This window comes from Aotus nancymaae, unplaced genomic scaffold, assembly GCF_030222135.1.
Source record: "Aotus nancymaae isolate 86718 unplaced genomic scaffold, 86718_ANA_hifiasm-v0.15.2.pri h1tg000016l, whole genome shotgun sequence".
Lineage (NCBI taxonomy): Eukaryota > Metazoa > Chordata > Mammalia > Primates > Aotidae > Aotus > Aotus nancymaae.
The window spans coordinates 34,743,745-34,765,295 of NW_026988428.1; the positions used below are offsets into that span (position 1 = coordinate 34,743,745).

The window sequence follows — 21,551 nt, forward strand, 5'->3', positions numbered from 1 at the left end:
GGAGGCTGAGGCAGGAGAATCACTTGAACACAGGAAGCGGAGGTTGCAGTAAACCGAGATTGCGCCACTGCACTCCAGCCTGAGCAACAAGAGTAAGACTCCATCTTAAAAAAAAAAAAAAGAAAGAAAAAGAAAAAAAGCTTACCCAAGACTCACTTTTTTTTTTTGAGATGGAGTCTCATTCTGTTGCCAGGCTGGAGTGCAGTGGCGCAATCTCGGCTTATTGCAACCTCCACTTCCTGTGTTCAAGTGATTCCCCTGCCTCAGCCTCCTGAGTAGCTTGTTTTACAGGTGTGCGCCATCATGCCCAGCTAATTTTGTATGTTTAGTAGAGACGGGGTTTCTCCATGTTGGTCAGGCTGGTCGTGAACTCCCAACCTTAGGTGATCCATCCACCTCAGCCTCCCAAGGTGCTGGGATTATAGGCATGAGCCACAGCGCCCGGCCTCAGTGTGCTTTATTAAGAAATTTTCTGATTACAGGAATTGTGTGGCCTGAAGGGTACACTTGTAACCCTGTATTCTCTGTTCCTAGTAACATGCAGTTAAGGAATGGAAAAGAGCTATAGAAATTCCATAAGTACTTAACCAACCAGCTCACCTTTTTATGAGTTTCATAACAGGATGTTTTCATTTTTTACCTTCCTTTCCCCCAACACTCTCTGGTAAGGAAACTACTGAGAAATAAAACTTCCCAGGAAGGTGGGGGAAATCCAACAAACTGGTTCATCTGGAGTTGTTTTCTTTTATCAAGAAACCAGCCGGGCGCGGTGGCTCAAGCCTGTAATCCCAGCACTTTGGGAGGCTGAGGCGGGTGGATCACGAGGTCAAGAGATCGAGACCATCCTGGTCAACATGGTGAAACCCCGTCTCTACTAAAAATACAAAAAATCAAAAAATTAGCTGGGCATGCTGGTGCGTGCCTGTAATCCCAGCTACTCAGGAGGCTGAGGCAGGATAATTGCCTGAACCCAGGAGGCGGAAGTTGCAGTGAGCCGAGATCGCACCATTGCACTCCAGCCTGGGTAACAAGAGCGAAACTCCGTCTCACAAAAAAGAAAAAAAAAAAAAAAAAAAAAAAAAAAAGAAACCAAAACACTGAAACTTATTCTAAGAGTCTCTTTTTCAAGTAAAAGCATAAACTGATGTTAATTCAGTCTCAATTTTAAGATCAGGATTATAACCTAAGTTGCAGGGTTGGCTGCTCTTTTTATCTGAACTTTCAAGAGGCCCTGAAGCAGAAATGAGAAAATTTTAAAGTGTCATTTTAGAAAAATTCCTGCCATTTTAAGGGCCAAACAATTCTAAATGAAGATAGGCAATGTCTGGATTTTTAAAAAAGTTTTATTGAAATGTAGTAAGTTCTGATATAAGGCAGAGAGATCATATATTTAAGGCTGAAAAGGGAAAGTGATGCTCAAAGTCACACAAAGGCTGCAGGATTTGCAGACTCAATGCCTTTGGGGCTAGAAAGAAATGAGGAGTGGGCTGGATGTGGTGGCTCATGCCTATGATCCCAGCACTTTGGGAGGCCAAGGCTGGCAGATCACTTGAGCTCACGAGTTCAAAACTGGCCTGGGCAACATGGTGAAACCCCGTCTCTACAAAAAATACAAAAACTAGCTGGGCATGGTGGTGTGTGCCTGCTCTCCCAGCTACCTGGTAGGCTGAAGTGGGTGGATGGCTTGAGCCCAGGAGGCAGAAGTTGCAGTGAGCTGAGATCACACCACTCCACTCTGGCCTGGGCAACAGAGCAAGACCCTGTCTTAACAACAAAAAAAATGCTGGGCACCGTGGCTCACACCTATAATCTCAGCACTTTGGGAAGTTGAATCAGGCCAATCACTTGAGGTCAGGAGTGTGAGACCAGCTGGCCAACATGGTAAAACCCCATCTCTACTAAAAATACAAAAATCAGCTGGTGTGGTGGGGTGTGCCTGTAATCCCAGCTATTTAGGAGGCTGAAGGAGGAGAATCATTTAAACCCTGGAGGTGGAGGTTGCAGTGAACTGAGATCACATCACTGCACTCCCGCCTGGGCAACGGGGCAAGACTCTGTCTCAAAAAAACAACAAACAACAACAACAAAATTAAGGAAACAAATTTGTGGTTAGGAAGGTGTGTGAAAAAAACAATCTATACATGTAGGTAAGCAGTTTGTCATATGTGGACTAATCTTCCAAATCTCACTCTAGTACTAATCTCATGCTACTTGGTATAGATTTTTTTTTCTGTTGCCCAGGCTGGAGTGCAATGGCGCAGTCTCAGCTCACTGCAATCTCCGCCTCCAGGGTTCAAATGATTCTCCTGCCTCAGCCTCCTGAGTAGCTGGGATTACAGGCACCCTCCCCCATGCCCGGCTAAGTTTTGTATTTTTAGTAGAGATGGTGTTTCACCACGTTGGCCAGGCTGCCCTCAAACTCCTGATCTCGTGATCGTGATCCGCCCACCTCAAGTCCCCAAAGTGCTGAATATTTTAAAGTGAAATGTTTGGCATTCCCTAGGAGTTTCAACAATACAAATATTAGCCACTCCTACAAACAGACTTTGGACCTAGAAATGATGTTTGGCGTGTCGATGGGAATAGTGAGAAGAAACTAAACTGAGGACTATGCGAATATTAGAAAGAAGATTAATATCTTCACTATCTTATGTCAGGCCTTACAAGTTAAATATTAGGAGTTTCTTCTTTTTCTGCCTAAAACTTGAATGCCAGAATGAGCTGAGTTACAATGTAGCATGGAAAACTGATCACTGGTTAAAGTATGGTCTCTAGATCTTGTTACTGGGTATTAGAGCTCTTTGGCAAATGCCTTCATATTTAATGACTAGAAAACAATTCAATAAAAGTGACAACAGAGACAATAATTACAAAACAGGCTGATAACCTGGGTTAATTATCATCGCCAAATAGAGAAAAATTTTTTTTTAAGAAATGATGTGTTAATATCAATAGATACCAAGGATATAATCGGGTCCATTAAGATCAAAGTGAAATTTAACTTACATAGTAAAATATCACTTTACAAGATAGTCAATTTGACCAGTTCACTGTGAAAAAGAGCGTTATTCTCTTTCCTTTCTCACTTGTGATCCAGGCAAAACAAATATCTGATTTATCTAAACAAAATTTAAAAAAAAATACAAAAGCTCTATCAGTTTCATATAACCTTAAAACTCTACCCAAACTGAGATGCTCAGGTTTACATAAATATATATACATATATATTTTTTAAATCCCAGAGTCCAAGACACAAGCCCATAGGGGTGTGTGGCCACCAGAGGCTGATCATTTAACTCTGGGAGTGTGTGACTGTTGTGAGGTGTGTGGGTCTCTGACCTACATTTATAGCCGTCAGCTTTGAACACCCTTCCCATGAGGAAATCTTGGCCTTTTGTTCAAAACGTCTGAACAAAACTCACCTCTGAACTAACAGAGATGTTAACAGGACACCTGGCACAAAAGGGCTTAGAGAAACTTGTTCTCATATAGTCTCTCAGGCTGTCAGTCATCTAGGCACGAGTGAGTCAGCATCCATGGTGTTCAGAAGATAGAGTTCAGGCTGAGCTGTCAATCCCAGATGGTACTAAGGAAAAAAAAGATGGAAGAGGATTAGACTGATTTTCATGTTACTTATTGAAATCAGCATTTAAGTACCTGTAATTAGCACATCAATTTAGGCCTTTTTTCCATACTGCTATATTGATTTTTATTTCAGAAAGGAAATGGCTTGCACATACATACATGAATGGTTTCTGATATGCAGAAGCTGTTATGTAGGAGCTGAAATAGTTAAGGACTGAGATGGTGTCAAATGTCCTCAGCAAAATTAGCACTCTGATGATTCTTGTGACACACTCTACCTCAGGGTGGGTGCTTCAAATCAGGATAAGAGCAAACATGCAGAATGCTTTTGCATTCTACTACTGTGTGAGTTAGAAATCAAATTTCCAACCGTCTCAGTAATTCTGGCCCTATTATCCTTTGGCACTGGAGCAGAGAAAAGCCTTTTATTTACAAAACAAAAACATGAAATAGCAGTTACTAAGAGAGAGAAAGATGACCTATGGGTCCCAAATGTTTGTCACGCTGAATCAGCATCACCGAAGCTGCTTCTAAAACACAACTCCAGGCTGGGTGCGGCAGCTCACGCCTGTAATCCCAGCACTTTGGGAGGTCAAGGTGAGTAGATCACGAGGTCAGGAGATGGAAACCATCTTGGCCAATATGGTGAAGCCCTGTCTCTACTTAAAATACAAAAAAATTAGCTGAGTGTGGCAGCTCGCGCCTGTAATCCCAGCTACTCAGGAGGCTGAGGCAGAAGAATCACTTGAACCCAGGAGGTGGAGACTGCAGTGAGCCAAGGTCGTGTCACTGCATTCCAGCCTGGCAAAAGAGACTCCGTTTCAAAAAACAAAAAATAAAAATAAAAAATGAAACACAATGCCAGCTGGGCATGATGGCTCATGCCTGTAATCCCAGCACTGTGGGAGGCCGAGGCGAGTGGATCACCTGAGGTCAGAAGTTCAAGACCAGTCTGGCCAACATGGTGAAACCCCTCCTCTACTAAAAATACAGAAATTATTGGGGCATGGTGGCACATGCCTGTAATCCCAGCTACTCTGGAGTCTGAGGCAGGAGAATCACTTGAACTCAGGAGGCAGAGGTTGCAGTGAGAGATTGTGCCACTGCACTCCAGCCTGGGCGACAGAGCAAGACTCCATCTCAAAAAAAAAAAAAACCCCAAAAAACAAAAACACACACACAATTCCAGACTCCACTCCTAAAGAACTGAGTCTAGATGGTTTGTGTTGGGACCTGTGAAGTTATTATTTTTGTAAAGAGTGGGTCTCACTATGTCGCCCACACTGGAGTGCTAATGACAAAATCTTGGCTCACTGCACGGAACCTCTGCCTCCTGGGCTTCAGCCATCCTCCCATCTCGGCCGCCCAAGCAGCTGGGACTACAGGTGTGTGCCACCACAAACTAAGCTAATTTTTTTGTAGACAGGGTTTTGCCACGTTTCCCAGGCTGGCTGTGAAGTTATTTTTACTTTTTCTCTGCCTCAAATATACCTTGGGGCAACTTTGAGTCTCATTTTAGCCCTACTATTATTACTTATTTTATTTATTATCCCATGGCACCAACAGCCTGTAAGTTAATGCAGAATGCAGACTATAAATTTAATGGCAGCAACAATCCTATTTTAGTATAATGGAAAGGCACTGGAGTTGAGTTTAAGCCCTTAACTCTACCACTTGCTATGGCCTTCAGCATGTCACATACTTTTGGAGGCTTATTCTACTTACTTGTAAAATGTGAAGAAATGCTACATTTGAAAATGCCAAGTACAGCCAGGCACAGTGGCTCACACCTGTAATCCCAGGACTTTGGGAGGGCAGATCACGAGGTCATGAGTTCGAGACCAGCCTGACCAACATGGTGAAACTCCATCTCTAAAAATACAAAACTTAGCTGGGCACAGTGGTGTGCGCCTATAGTCCCAGCTACTCGTGAGGCTGAGGTAGGAGACTCACTTGAACCCAGAAAGTGGAGGTTGCAGTGAGCCGAGATCACACCACTGCACTCCAGCCTGGGCAACAGAGTGAAACTCCGTCTCAAAAAAAAAATCAGCTAGGTGTGGTGGTGGGCACCTGTAATCCCAACTACTCAGGAGGCTGAGGCAGAATTACTTGAACCTGGGAGGTGGAGGTGGCAGTGAACTGAGATTGCACCACTGCAATCCAGCCTGGGCGACAAAGCTAGACTTCATTTCAAAAAAAAAAAAAGGAAATGCCAAGTACACTAATATACTATCTCATGTTAGTTTTCAACAGATATATTTAACACATTACAAACTGCCTTGTATAACCGCACAGGCTTGTTGTGATGACTGTGTGAAGATTAGACCAAATGGTGCCCAAGATAAAACTATTCCCAACTAGTGGGCTAGGAAAACACTATATGACACTGACTTTAGGGCATGGAAACAGCTCTTCAGACTTAATTCAGGCTTAAGTAAATAACAGCAATTAAATATACTGACAATTCATTGATGTCAGCCTTTTCCCAAGTGAGCAGCTGTGGTAGACTTCTTCAACACGTAGTAAACAAGGGTTGCGGTATTAGTCCTGCGAGGCCCACAGAGTGTCACTTAGATCACTTAGTTGATAGACCTCCTTCAATGGAGATGTTTGTTGTTGTTCCGAGACACTGAGAAATGAGACTAAATGGCATGAGAATGGGCCAAAATACTTCCAGGGGCAGAGAGCTAATGCAAAGGAGTGAACTTATTAACTAGTAATTCTTGGCTATTGCTAGGATAGGACCATAGAGGGCCCTGTCCACTCTCTCTACACTTTCCAAAAGCATTCAATCTTACTTTTAAAACTTCTGCACAGGGGCCAAAATCTGTCAGTTAGCAACTTCTGGCTAAGGCATATTCTAGCACTAATCAGCGTATGAAACAAAAGCTTCAATGTGTTATGTTCCTTGTGTTGCCAAACAACACAACGTGAAGGGTATACTCTATATTATACAGGATAGTTTGGGAATGAAAACATGGGTTCTGGAGTTAAGCTATGCAAGTTCAAATGTCAATTGCACATTTCTTTAATAATGTAAATGTGGGCAAGCTACTTTTGGTCTTCTACTTGACTCATCTACATAGAGGCTGATCCTTTTGTTACAAAGATTAAATGAGATAATACAAGTGTTCAGGCCAGGACTAGAACACAGTAATGAGTTAGCCATTTTTACATTCATAAGCTAAGGGGCTGAGAGCAGCTGACACGTTTAGATTCGTTGGTCCTACCAATGAAGGAGCAGAAGTTATTCCAGAGGGCAGAGCTAAAAGAAATGTTTCAAAACAGGATCTTCACATTGTTTTACATCCTATTTTAGTTCTGAAATTAAATCCAAAGTAAGGAAAGAGCACTAAATGAGGAAGGACAATGTGGAGAACAAAATTTTCCCTAGATGACTTCCACTGTGTTACTTACAGGGAAGGCTTGCAACAGAGAAAGGAAAAATGAAGTTCTGGTGACACTCCTGGGACAAATCAAGTGCTGACTCAGGTTTTCCTGTCATGTGTCTAGTAATAGGGCTAGTAGTTCACTGTGCCTGAGCTCTGCCTTTGTTTTTAAATGGTGCCAGTATTTCCATTTACATCAGGTCTGCCAAAATGCTCATTGGTCTTTTAGCTAAACGAGTTTGGTTTCTCTTCAAATATTAATTTTCACTGGCAGCATATAAAGAATGTAAAAGTGAAATAGTGAAGTAAACTACACATAGAAAATATTCAGCTTAGAGAAAAGCAGAATAAAATTTTCTTCCCCAAGTTTAAACATGGTAATGATGTGACCCTTTAGGTATGGTAAAACCATCTGACTAAGTGGGAAAATGGAAATTAATGTCCTGGTAACTGCAATTAATCCAAGCCTTCTGAGGACTAAATCCATTTATTGCTCTATCCTTTCTAAGATGAAAATCCTAAGTGTGGTCTTAGTGTGTCAATCCCGGTGGTAGCTACTGTTGCAGTATTTTTGTATCAAAGTTATTGAAACCCTATTAATAAATTATTTCAAGGTAAAAAAAATACCCAGGAAACCAAATTGGAAAAAGAAAAAAAAATTTTAATTAGAAACTGAGTTTACATATGTTTAAATGGTTACTAAAAGCTCAGTTGTAACCACTCCTAATACCACTAGCAGGACCTCAAGGGAGCCAAGAGCTCTTCCCTTTTCCCCTGTTAATTTCCAATGTAATGTAGCCGCACAATTATTTCATGTCACATTTAAGGAGAACAAGGACCAATTTATATAAAGTACAATTGTATATCCTTAAACATTCCACATAAACACACTGCCCAAACTCACTGCATATGCTGGCATTGGAGGACTTAAATTTCTACATTGTTTATTGCACCCAGAGTGCTGGTTAAAATGCACTTTCTCTCTGTGAGGATCAAATGCAATTAAGATATGAGAGTATTTTTAACACAGTGAAGTACACACATATTACAAAATGCTATTTAATTGGGAAGGATTTTTCCATCATTGCAAGTCATAAATATAACTTTTAAAAGAATACTAGCAGCTTTTACCTAGGCTCCTAAATGCTTGTGAATCTGAGACTGACTGGACCACCCAGACCCAGGGCAAAGGTAAATATTACCATATCATCTTTATAAATAATCTTTTTTGTCAATTTGGCCTTTCCTACTGCAGCCAGGTGACAGCTTAAGATGTCAGTCCCCAATATCTTCACAGAGTGCCTTTATGAGCAGTTTGGGGAATGATGATGGTATGGGGAAGAGGCAGATATGAGGAGGAATGGTTAGGGGAATTGTCATTCATGATTCTGTGCTTGAGGGACTAAGCACACTCATGACTCTATACTTTAGGGACTAAGAAAAAGGTATGGTCAGTGAAACACAGTAGTGTACCCTTAAATGCCTTATAAAAGACCATCCATCCAGTATGTGCTTTAGACTGTGTGCAGTAATAATGCTTCTGGGGGCTCAGATGAACAGAAAACACCAATCAACAAGGACTCTGAAAGGAAAGCTCCAAAAATGAGAAGTCCTTCAATGCCATTCCCATTACTGTTCTCACCAAGTCAATGGCTACAAAACACTTTTGATTATTTATCTCCATCAAAGTGATTTGATTTGAGATAATCACACAATCTCAGGCTCCACATGTAAAAATGTCAGAAGTGGCTGAAGAAAGAGCAGCAGCTTCATGCGAAGACACCCATTTCCTCTGACTCCAGAGCTCCACCATCTGGTCTCAAGATTTTCCCCTCTGAGGAAATAGCTGTAGAGGTAGCCCAGTTCAACCTTGCTGAGACAGTGAACTTTGCAATCATACTGACACCTACTGACTTGCTGAGAATGCTGAGGAAGTGTGCTTTGCATTGGTTAAGTCCACAGCTCCTGAGATTGCCTTGCAAGTCATCTTGGGCGTGAAGTAGAGTGGTGCATCAGAAAAACATGACGATTCTGGTTAAGAGGTGGCTTTTAGGAACAAAACAGATGGCTCTCCTTCCTCCTTAAAGTCTTTTCTCCCCACCCTCAACATTTCATGAGAACATCAGTTCATAAATATTACCATCTTTTAATATTACCACCCTCCTGGAGAAGGAAAATGAAGGTTTTACAACTACATGTACTCAAGAGTAAATATCATCAGGAAAGCTCTGTACTAACAGGCAGGTTATTAAGACTCCCAAGAAATCCTCATAAGCTTTTCAATTTCTGAAGAAAATCCTGAGAAGATCATTAATAAGCACCACCTACAGATGAGTTTTGCTAGTTGCCAGTTTTTCACCTCCTTTGTTTTCTCACTCCTCTTAAATTCCATTGAGAAATTAAAGTGGAAATAAGTTCAAAGAATCCTAAGCCTTACAGAGCTAGGTGTCTCTTAATTTTATATTTCATATAGATGAAGCTATTCTAGTCAAGGATTTTGCATAATTAAAATAATTGAAAAGATATGTATAAGGAAAAATTCTCAGCCTTTAAAAATCCATTACATCTTGATAAACAAAACCTGCATACTCATTCTGTAGTTTGTATAATAAAAAATGTTTTGTGTTTTCCAAATTTTGTTAACATCTAGCCTGGTTAAGAATCATGCATATTCTTGTCTCTCAGAAGGATAAACTGAGTTGGCCCTTGGGCAACTACTTCAGAGTTTAGTGTTGGAATGAGAGCAGCAAATGTCAGTGTTTCAAAGATCCCGCCCTAATCCAGTTCCCAGGTTAGGTCAGGAAGAAAAAACTAATTCCATCTTTCAAACATATATGAAACAAAGTCTTTTCCAACCAACAGTTGAGTCGTAAATGCAGTCTGTGCAACAGCACATACTTTTGGCTATGTTCACACAGTAAACCATAGAAACACACTGGCTCTGATGGCTACCTGCAGAAGACAGACTTATCCAGTGTTACTTAGTGTAGCCACCGGTGGCTTCTTCTGTCAGCAGGCTTTTAGAGATGCTTACCGTATGCCCGCAGTCCAGGAAGGACATGCCCAGTGCAATCAAACATTGCCAACCCTGAAAGACAAAATATGGTCATCATTCACCAGGCTCTCTGAAGAGCCAGGACTGCTCACATAGCACTTCTCAAATGCAAACCTGCTCCCTTCCTTGAACATCCAGCTGTGCCCATCTTCTACCACCAAGGGTTGCACAAGTCATTCTCTCAACCCCACTCCCCCTTCAAAAAGTCATCTGCCTCCCTCAACAAAATTTGTCCATACATTTTCAATACTGAATTTCTCTGTTCTTACTGCTTTGTGTCTGTGGTTTTTCTTTCTTTTTTTTTTTTAAATAATCTTTGTTGGATTTTTTTTACTTTTTAGGGACAAGGTCTCCCTGATCTCTCAGGCTGGAGTATACTGGTGCAACCATAGCTCACTGAAGCCTTGAATTCCTGGGCTCAAGCAATCCTCCCTCCTCAGCCTCCTGAATTGCCAAGATTATAAGTGCACACCACCATGCCCAGCTAATTTAATTTTTTTTGTAGAGACCAGGTCTTGCTATATTGCCCAGGTTGGTCTCACACTCCTAACCTCAAGTAATCCTCCTGGCTCGGTCTCCCAAAGCACTGAGATTACAAGCATAAGCCACCTCGTCCAGCCTGTAGTTTGTTTCTTTTATCCAACTGTGAATTTCCTGAAGTGCACTTTTCCTCAGTCCTCCCCATGATGAGAATGACTAACAAACTAATACAATTGGTGTAGTCTCCTAAGCTGCTCTATGAAGTTCCTGTTAAACAGCAGTAACCCACTATAGAATGAGCCCTCACCTCTAAAAATGGGTCTTCAGGCCAGGTGCAGTGGCTCACTCCTGTAATCCCAGCACTATGGGAGGCTGAGGTGGGTGGATCATCTGAGGTCAGGAGTTTGAGACCAGCCTGCCCAACATGGTGAAACCCCACCTCTACTAAAAATACAAAAATTGGCTGGGCATGGTAGCACGTGCCTGTAGTCCCAGCTACTCAGGAGGCTGAGGTAGGAGAATTGCTTGAACCCAGGAGGCAGAGGTTGCAGTGAGCTAAGATTGTGCCACTGCACTCCAGCCTGGGCAACAGAGCAAAACTCTGTCTCAAAAATAATAGTAATAATAATAATGGGTCTTCAACAAGCTCACTGGCCTTAGGCTGAAGAAGGATAAATTGGCACCTTCATATCCAATTTGCATTATAAAAGGATCCCCCTAATCTATGTGAATTTTTAAAAACAACTTCTGTCAAGGACATATTCAGTTACTTGGTTTTCCTTGAAGTTAAGTTCCTAAATCATAGGGTCAGTACAGTCTTTGTGTGCCCAAAGTTTATTGGGAAGAAAAAAAGAGATACATCAATCTAGGAAATAATTTTTCAACATCTACTAAAGTGATTTTCTCAATAAAGTATCTAACGTGTGGCACTCTGGCATGGGGAAGTGTACTAGAGATCAACAGCAGGTTTCCAGCCTCCATCTTCAGCCATTCTCTGCAGCAAAAATGGCATAAATTCTGCTATTCATTATCCCCAACCCCTGTGTTTTTTTCAGAGAAACCTGTATAAACAGGGAAATGGATCTGATGTTATTTTGGTTGTTTTTCATTAATATAAGCAATGTTAAAGAAGATTTGGAAAATAGAGAATAATATATCTATAATCCCACCTTCCTAAAACAATTATATTGTTAAAACGGTGACAGAAGGTATGCAAGGATTTTTATGTTGTTGTTTTTCTGTTAAAACAGTGCCTAAAAACAATTATATTACAATTTTTATATAATTTATTCTAGACTAGAAATAAATTTTTTATAATTGGAATATAAATTGTGCATACCTTTTTCATGTGGCTATGGTTTTGTAACCATGATTTTTTAAAATGACTTTAGAATAAGAGTCAAGGGGAGACTATCACTGTTTACTTATTTCCTTGGACAGCCAGTAAGTGATGGAGCTGAGTGGGCTGTGCACTTGTATGTGTCCCACCCAGATCTCTGTATCATACTGTGTGCCCCATTCTCCAACTCTGTCTTGTACCATTCTCCACTGTCTGTACTGCTACCCTTCTTTTAGCTCCTCAAACATACTATACTCTCTTGTTAGGAATTGTTAAGAATGGAAACTACAGAAGTGACAGAAAAATGACAAATCTAAGTAACCAAAGTGAATTTTATGGTTAGAAATATTATTTTGTAAACAGCTGATCTGACAATTCCATATAAATTGTCTCGATAACCTGGAGGTAGATTGTTATGTGCTCTTTTGGGTCTGTTCACTTTTTTTTTTTTTTGTAGAGATGGGGTCCTACTATGTTGCCCAGATTGGTCTCGAACTCCTGGACTCAAGCAATCCTCCCGCCTTAGCTTCCCAAAGAACTGGGATTACAGGCATGAGCCACTGTGCCTGGACAGGGTCTGTTCATTTCTGAATGCCAGTGAACCCCACCTCTACCATCCCCGATACCTATGCCCCTGCTTTTCCAGACGGGACTTACCAAGTAGAACACAAAGCCCAGATAAGCCACGCAGACCACACCAGCCACCACATATAACACCACATGCCCTAGTTCCTGGACATAAACCAATACAAAGTACATATTGATAGAGCAGATGATAAGGACCAAGATTCCTCCTGCAATCCGCCAGCCTCTGTAAAAGAAATCAGCACAGTCACTGGTGGAATAACCCAATTTGGCCACAGACAGAAATGCAAACTGCATCCTGTGAGGTAAACAGGACAACAATTAAAGGCAGTTCAAAGTGAACGGAAAAATTGTTCTTAATTTGAAAAAATGATTCTTCATAAGTCTAACTTAAATCAGCCAAAATTAGATACTGATAGAGAGAAAGGGGGGGGGAAGACACCATTAAATAATCCCTAATATTTAAGTCCCTAGAGATCCAACAAGGCCTAGAAATGCAACAAGTCACTTCAGATACCTCATATCCTTTAAAGGTATATATAAAAGGTACTAACTTATGCCTTTCTTGTTAAGATCATTTAACAAAGAACTAAGGTGCCTCAAACTTCAGTGGCTGAAGCTGAAGAGTTATGCCATAAAAACTGAGCTTTTTCCCCCCTCCAAATGAAAGATGTGCTTTCTCTTCCTTTACTATATTCACAGTTTCCATTCTCTAAGCCAAAGAAGAAGCGACTAGCAATCACCTCTCAAAACATATCGTTTCCCTCTGTCTCATGTCTGACTGGCCTACTGCATGAAGGGACCCTTTCCCCATATCAGCTTCCCCTGTGGGAACTAAGAGGAGTACACTCACAGTCCATTGGCAAAGTCACTCATTACTGGCCGCAAGCTTGTAAACGTGAGGATGGGTATGAGAGCAAAGGGGAGCTGGAAAAGAAAGAAGATCAGATGGGATTACTATAGGTCCTTGTATCACCCCAGAGAACAGCACAATGAATGAAAGGGAAACATAAATGCTGCCTCAACTTCTACTTGAGAAATCATGATTCCTCTCACCCCAACACACTCAGGCATTCTACTGAATTCTGTAGAGCTATCATTAACCTAAAATGCAAACCTTTCTAAGGGACTTGTCTCCTTAACCTCCACAGGACCTGGTACAGTGTCCTATATGTTCATTTAATGTTTACTTGCATTAATGAACTATAATTTTGTGTTCTATATATAAGTAAAGCTCATAGTTCCCATTCAACAGGTTTAAAAACCAAACCATTTCTAAAATCCTTTTAGATGCCAAGGATTTCATATACATTAACTGCAGACCACAATCATGCCTCTGTCTTCCTCTCAATATTCCCCCAGCACCCAGCCAGGCTTCGTACCCAAGGGCAGTACATAATGCTGCCTGAATAACTAGGATATGAGTTTCCCCAGCTTCCTCCTCACCTGTAAGCTCTGTAGAACATTCAGGAAGTCATTCATCCCTGTTAGACTCTCTACATCTTGGAAGACAGAAACAAGCAGAGTGGGGATAATGGCAATAGAGCGAGTCAGAACCACTCGCGCAAAGCGTGACCACTTTAGGTTCAGAAATCCCTGGAAGAAAACATAGGAGCAGGATGACTGACTGCAACAGGAAACAAAAACATCTAAGGGAGGTTCAGGACAGAACTCAAAAGAACGAGATTAAGAAGTGACAAAAGGGGCCAGATGCAGTGGCTCACACCTGTAATCCCAGCAGTTTGAGAGGCCGAGGCGGGCACATCACCTGAGGTTAGCAGTTCGAGACCAGCCTGGCCAACATGGTGAAACCCTATCTCTACTGAAAATACAAAAATTAGCCAGGCGTGGTAGCGGGAGCCTGTAATCACAGCTACTCAGGAGGCTGAGGCAGGAGAATCGCTTGAACCTGGGAGGTGAACGTTGCAGAGCCAATATCGCACCATTGCACTTCAGTGTGGGCAACAACAGTGAGACTCCATCTCAAAAAAGAAACAAAAAACGAAGTAACAAAAGGGTTGTGTCATCTCCCTGTATTCTATACTAGCACATACCTCCATGACAAACTGGCCAGAATAGGTTCCTGTCATGGTGGAGCTCTGTCCTGCAGCCAGGATCCCCACTGCCCAAATGTAGAGTGCAGCAGGCCCAAAGTAACATCCCAGCACAACACCCTGTAAGAGGCGAAAAATAAGGATATGATTGTATCAATAATCTGCTCAGACAACATTCAAAATAGCAGTTCCCTGTGGTATTTCTCCCTTCTTCTTTGCTATGCACCACCCATGCCAAGTGCTATGCTGGGCACTGTCCCAGAAGCTAGGCTCAAGTTCTGACCTCATTCTAGAAGCTTTCAATCTAAACTTTACTGAATGCTCCTTCATTTCTCTGCCTAGTCCTTTCTCTTCTCCAGGCTCCTAAACCTCCATCTTAAATATTTTTTTTTCAAAAAAAGGCTGGACATAGTGGCTCATGCCTCTAATTCCAGCACTTTGGGAGGCCGAGGCGGGCAGATCACGAGGTCAGGAGTTCAAGACCAGCCTGACCGATATGGCGAAACCCCATCTCTACTAAAAATGCAAAAATTAGCCTGGTGTGGTGGCGCATGCCTGTAGTCCCACCTACTAGGGAGGCTGAGGCAGGAGAATCGCTTGAACTCGGGAGGCGGAGTTGGAGTTGAGATCACACCACTGCACTCCAGCCTGGGAGACAGAGCAAGACTCCATCTCAAAAAAAAAAAAAAAAGACGTCTACACCAAATTCCCCAAATTATATTCCTTTACACACTATTCTGGAAAATGGCAACAGGAGTACAGGGAAATATCAAAGAAATTTGGGAAATGATACACATTATACATTCTACTTTTAGAGGATCACAGTGTAACCAGCAAAAAAGGACTGACAGACTCCAGTAAAAACACTTTACTAAGAACACTTTCTTGGGGCTAGGTGGGGTGGTTCATACTTGTAATCCTGGCACTTTGGGAGGCCAAGGCCGGAGAATCAATTGAGCCCGCGAGTTCGAGACCAGCCTGGGCAGCATGGCAAAAACCCTGATTCTACAAAACAAAAATACAAGGCCGGGCACGGTGACTCATACACTTTGGTAGGCAGAGGTGGGTAGATCACCTGAGGTCGGCAGTTTAAGACCAGGCTGAACAACCCAGAGAAATCCCATCTCTGCTAAAAATACAAAATTAGCTGGGCATGGTGGCACATGCCTATAATCCCAGCTACTTGGGAGGATGAGGCAGGAGAATTGTTTGAACCCAGGAGGAGGAGGTTGTGGTGAGCCGAGATCATGCCACTGTATTCCAACCTGGGCAACAAGAGCGAAACTCCATCTCAGATTAAAAAAAAGAAAACACAAAAAATTAGCTGGGTGTGGTGGTGCTTGCCTGTAGTCCTACGACCTAGAAGGCTGAGATGGGAAAATCACTAGGGCCAGGAACGTGGAGGCTGCAGTGAGCCACGATCAAGCCACTGCACCCCAGCCTGGGCAACAGAGCAAGATTCCATCTCCAAAGGAAAAAAACCAAGCGCTAGTGTGTATACTGAATCTTTTTTTTTTTTTTAAGACAGAGTCTCACTCTGTCACCCAGGCTGGAGTGGTGGTCCGATCTCCGCTCACTGCAACCTCTGCCTCCCTAGTTCAAGCGATTCTCCTGCCTCAGCCTCCTGAGTAGCTGAGATTACAGGTGCCCACCACCACACCCAGCTAATTTTTGTATATATATTTTTTTAGTAGAGATGAGGTTTCACCATGTTGGCCAGGCTGGTCCTGAACTCATAAGCTCCAGTATGTGCTGGCGAGCTCCGCCAGCCTCGGCCTCCAAAGTGCTAGGATTACAGGCGTGAGCCACCATTCCTGGCCCGTATAATGCATCTTTTCAACTGATCCTCTATTCCTTCCTATTTAATCCAAAATGCTTGTCTGGTGCCTAGAGCTCTGAAATAAATGACACTCAGAGGAGATATGCTCAGATCTGAAGTGAACTCACAAAAAAGACCAGATACTATGCTAAATATATTGATTCAGGAACAAAGATCATAAATCCGAACATGCTTACCCCTTTGTAGATGTCCACAGCCAGTGTCGAGTTATCGTTAGGAAAGAGGCCAGCATGAGGACTGCTGCTATTTGTACATACTTCAACCTAGAACCCAAAGCAGTTCAAGAGCAACTTTTGTTCCAGAAGCAAGGATCAAATAAGAGCTCTCCTACATATCATACACAGTCATCTATGAGAGGTAGGCTGGAGAGAAAACACTGGATATATGCTGTGATGTGGGAAGAGACTGGCAGCAATGTCATCTAGGATCTTCCTCTATAATCCTTCTACACACACAGGTCATCACAGGTCATCAAAAATCTTTACTGAGTTACAGTGTGCATGGTAATAATGTACAAACACCGGGGTACTTTAAATGATGACAGGAGCAGAGGCTCTGAAGAAGGCTTCAGACACGAGAGAACACCCAGCACAGAATCTTTGGTCAAAGCAGACAGGAGTCAGAGGTTCCATAGTTGGGAAACAAACAGTAATCAAAACTACATAGGCAGGCCAGGCATGGTGGCTCATGCCTGTAATGCCGGTACTTTGGGAGGCTGAGGAAGGAGGATCACTTGAGGTTAGGAGTTTGAGACCAGCCTGGCCAACGTGGTGAAACCCCATCTCTACTAAAAATACAAAAATTAGCTGGGCGTGGTGGCAGGCGCCTGTAATCCCAGCTATTCGGGAGGCTGAGGCAGGAGAATTGCTTGAACCCAGGAGGCGGAGGTTGCAGTGAGCCGAGATCATGCCACTGAGCTCCAGCCCGGACAACAGTGCAAGACTCCATCTCAAAAAAAAACCACACTACATAGGTAATCAGACATCAAGATGACATACAATTCAAAATGAAAAGACAAAGTCTGTCCTCATCACAGTTCCTGTTTCATGTTTGTTGACTACTCCCAATCAAAATCTGAGAAAGATGGTCCAGGCTTGGTCAGCCCCGTACTGTAGACTCTGACTGGTGCACGGTGATTTTCAGGGGCAGAGATGAGACTACAGATTATTTATCCTGAACATTAACACTAGAATGGGGTATTTTCCTTCCCCATCCCATTGCAGTCTTCACTTTACCCTCATATTCACTACCACCCATAACCCTGGCTTACTCACCACCTGCTCGTTGGTTTTCCCAAAAAATGCTTCAGCAAAGACTGAGACAACAAAGACGTTGATGATGAAGGAAACAAAGAGAGCAATGCAGGATTCAATGAAAAAGTACTTATTGGCTTCTCGTATTTCCTGCTTATTGCTCCGGTTTATCTGTCTAGACTAAAAAGATAACAACAGCAGTCATTTTTTTGACCAGTTAGAACAAGTTTCCTTACGACAATTCAGGAGTTCAGAGTCAGCTGAGAGATTTAGAGGACAAACAGCTGACTAGACGAAATGTGAGTGATCCAACACTTGCCTACATCCTAGCTCACTAAGCAATTAAGAAATTCATACGGGGGAAAAAAAGCACTTCATGCCCTTTTGTGGAATTGCACATCCCTCAAATAGGAAACAGAGACTAAATAACTACTGAGCTCTCAGTTACTGTGGCTGGAAGGACCACTGACCTACAAAAACAATCCGATTTCAGTCCTAAGGTGTGTATATCCCTAATATGAAGCTTTCTGAAATCTCCCAGCAAACTATTACATAATACTGACTAGTAAAAGCCTGCTTGGGCTCCTTTACTCTTGACCTCCACAAGGCCACTCAGGCTTTTGAAATTTAAACACAAGGGACTTGATGCACTTCGGACCTTTCATGAAGAACTTTAGTCCCGGCTGGGCGCAGTAGCTCACACCTGCAATTCCAGCACTTTGGGAGGCCAAGGTGGGTGGATCACTTGAGCTCAGGGTTTGAGACCAGCCTGGCCAACATGGTGAAACCGCATCTCTACTAAAAATAGAAAAATCAGCCAGGTGTGTTGGCACACACCTATAATCTCAAGTACTCGGGAGGCTGAGGCATGAGAATCGCTTGAACCCAGGAGGTAGAGGTTTGCAGTGAGCCAAGATCACGCCACTACACTCCAACTTGGGCGACAGAGCGAGACTCCATCTCAATTAAAAAAAAAAGAACTTTAATCCCTCCTTCTCTATGCAGTTAGTAATATCTGGTCAATTTGGTCCTAAAAACAGAGTCTAAGCATGTGTAGTTTATTAATGTCCAGCCTTGGAAAGTTCCTTGCTCCTCATGATCCTAACAACTGTAAACTAACTTTGCGTCCCTTGCAATTGAAGGAAAAGATCCCATGAACTGTCTAGGAGGTGAAGGAGATAAGGGCCTTGCTCACCTTGACTAAGGCAGAATGCAGGTACATGTTGTGTGGCATGATGACAGCTCCCACGATGCCCACAGCCTGTTCAATCTGTGGAGTGCGACAGCCTGAACAGGATGGTACGAACATGCCCTTGAGTACCTGGCTCTGGCTGGGTTTCACTGTAACATACTACATAGCAACATAACAATGATTAGCCTTTATGAGAACATGAAACGGGGGGTAATGTAGTACTAGGGAACACTTAGCATCCTTTACCCCTTACAACCCCTTCTTCTTTATTTATTTTTAAAGTTTTTGAGATACAATCTTGCTCTGTCACCCAGGCTGGATTGCAGTGGCGTGATCACAGCTCACTGAAACCTTGATCTCCCAAGCTCAAGCAATCCTCTCACCTCAGCCAGTCAAAGTGCTGGGACAGGCCACCACACCTGGCCACAACCTTTTCTTCTGCAACTACCTAGGGTAACGAGGAATACAGAATTGTCACAAGACCAAGCAACATAAGGGGCTTACTGCCAGGGGCCAGAGAATTCAGGACTGAGTATCCAGATAGTTTACATCGTATTTTTAGATATACGAAACAGATGTGTATAATACGTACTTAAAATTCTAAAGAAAGGGCTGGGAGTGGCGGCTCACGCCTATAATCCTGGCACTTTGGGAGACCAAGGCAGGCAGATTGCTTGAGCCCAGGAGTTCAAGAGCAGCCTGGGCAACATGATGAAACCCTCTCTCTAAAAAAATACAAAAATTAGCTCAGTATGGTGGTGTGTACTTATATCCCAGCTACTAGGGATGCTGAGGTGGAAGGATTGCTTGAGCCCAGGAGGTGGAGGCTGCAGTGAACTGAGATCATGCCAACCCAGCCTAGGCATGATCTCCAAAAAAAAAAGGCCATGCCTGTAATCCTCATTTTTCTGTCTCCAAAAAAAAAAAAAAAAAAAAGGCCAGGTATGGTGGCTCATGCCTATAATCCTAGCACTTTGGGAAGCCAAGGCGAGTGGATCACCTGAAGTCAGGAGTTCAAGATCAGCCTTACAAACATGGTGAAACCCCATCTCTAGGAAAAATACAAAAATTAGCCCGGCATGGCAGCGGGCACCTGTAAACCCAGTCTGAGGAAGGAGAATTGCTTGAACCCGGGGGACAGAGGTTACAGTGAGCCGAGATTACACCACTGCACTCCAGCCTGGGCAAAAGAGGGAGACTCCCTCTCAAAAAAAAAAGCTGCTAAAGGACTTGTGGTTATTAGCTTCACAGTAATTCCTGTGAGATAGGCTCAAAAACGTAGAATAAGGGCCTGCAATCCCAGTACTTCGGGAGGACGAGACAGGCAGATTGCTTGAGGTCAGCAGTTCAGGACCAGTCCGGTCAACATAGTGAAACCCCATCTCAACTAAAAATAGAAAAAGTTAGCCAGGCATGGTGGTGCACGCCTATAATCGCAAATACTTGGGAGGCTGAGGCACAAAAACCACATGAACCCAGGAGGCAGAGGGTGCAGTGAGCCAAGATCATACCATTGCACCCCAGCCTGGAAGACAGAAATGCTGTCTCAGAAAAAAATTAAAATCTAAAAATTAAGAAAAAAAAAATATAGAATCAACTTTTTATCCATACTCAGCATGCTTCTATTCACCCACGTTCATTTAAAAATTACTTGATGTTTGCCACTAGAACGTAGGGACTGAGAGACTCATTCTTAAATACTCTGATACATCCTTTTCCCTGATTCAGTATCTCTCTTGGAAGCCTTAGGCCAAGAGGCATAATCGACCCATAGATTAGATATATTTTTTAAAGTTCAGCCAGACCAGTAAGCAGAAATCAGTTTATAAGAACTGTACAAAGAAAGGGGCTAGTATTGCAAATAATGTTAGTGACTCTGAGGAGTTTCTGGGTTGGGGCACAAACCAGGAAATATCCAGCATATCTCACATAATTCATTAACTGTTTCAATATTGGGAAAGTTCAAGCTGAAATTAATATAAACCAGAATAAGCAAAATCAGAACTCCTCTAAGTTAACAGCCAAGAATAACCCCGCAACCCCCTCCTTAATTAACCCTCTCCATGGCTGTTCTGCTGTCAGATGGTCAACTTGGGATCAAGGAATCTAGTTTGGAAAGCCCTAAAATATCTAGTCATTTTAAACCTGGGAGTCTCTGCAGGCCTTTCTACACACTAATCTTTGCTATGGATCACAATCCTTCAAAATTGGCCCAGGGATAAATCGGCTTTTTGTTGATATACCCAATATAACTGAACCATACTAGCATTATTACTGTCTTCTATAATAAAAAGCTAAACACACAGACACATACACACAGACACACATACAAACTTGTTTTAAAAAACTAATGAATACCCTGTACCACTTGCCTCATATCCAAATGTGAGTGCCATAATAGTGATGAGAAATCCAAAAAATGCTTCTAGCTTCCGCAAGCCTAAAGGAAAAAAGACAGCAGTGAGCTCAGAGAAGGCAGACTTCCCCATCTGCCACATGATAGAGGGCAGCTCCTTTGACTGACCCTACCGTTCCCACTCTCCTTACCATATTTGTCCAAGAAGAGAAATACAAAAGTATCTGCAATAGTGATGAGAACGCCACCCCACAGAGGAATCCTAAGTCAGAGACAAGAAATGGAGGTCAGAGAGATGGAAAGAAAGGAAACATTGAAAAACACTGTCTTCCCAACAGCTCCCCAGATAAGGAACACTTGGAGAAGCTAGGACTTGAGGGAGAGACAATGGCAGAAAATCAGGCCTTGGGTAATGTCGGGTAA

At 42.6% G+C, this 21,551-nt stretch overlaps 1 protein-coding gene across 11 annotated transcripts in view; it reads right to left on the reverse strand.

The window, feature by feature from the left end:
• Nucleotides 1–21,551, reverse strand: part of SLC11A2 (solute carrier family 11 member 2) — a 207,973-nt gene that overhangs the window by 158,827 nt on the left and 27,595 nt on the right. For all 11 annotated transcript variants that reach the window (XM_064377079.1, XM_064377078.1, XM_064377077.1 and 8 more), the window contains 11 exons: nucleotides 21,320–21,390; nucleotides 21,145–21,212; nucleotides 18,776–18,931; nucleotides 17,602–17,760; nucleotides 16,504–16,590; nucleotides 14,488–14,607; nucleotides 13,880–14,029; nucleotides 13,287–13,360; nucleotides 12,506–12,659; nucleotides 10,009–10,062; nucleotides 3,423–3,586 (listed from right to left, as the gene is read on the reverse strand). In XM_064377079.1, the coding sequence (XP_064233149.1) occupies nucleotides 3,509–3,586; nucleotides 10,009–10,062; nucleotides 12,506–12,659; nucleotides 13,287–13,360; nucleotides 13,880–14,029; nucleotides 14,488–14,607; nucleotides 16,504–16,590; nucleotides 17,602–17,760; nucleotides 18,776–18,931; nucleotides 21,145–21,212; nucleotides 21,320–21,390 (1,171 nt within the window). In that variant the 3' untranslated portion in view covers nucleotides 3,423–3,508. The remainder of the gene's footprint in view (nucleotides 1–3,422; nucleotides 3,587–10,008; nucleotides 10,063–12,505; nucleotides 12,660–13,286; nucleotides 13,361–13,879; nucleotides 14,030–14,487; nucleotides 14,608–16,503; nucleotides 16,591–17,601; nucleotides 17,761–18,775; nucleotides 18,932–21,144; nucleotides 21,213–21,319; nucleotides 21,391–21,551) is intronic.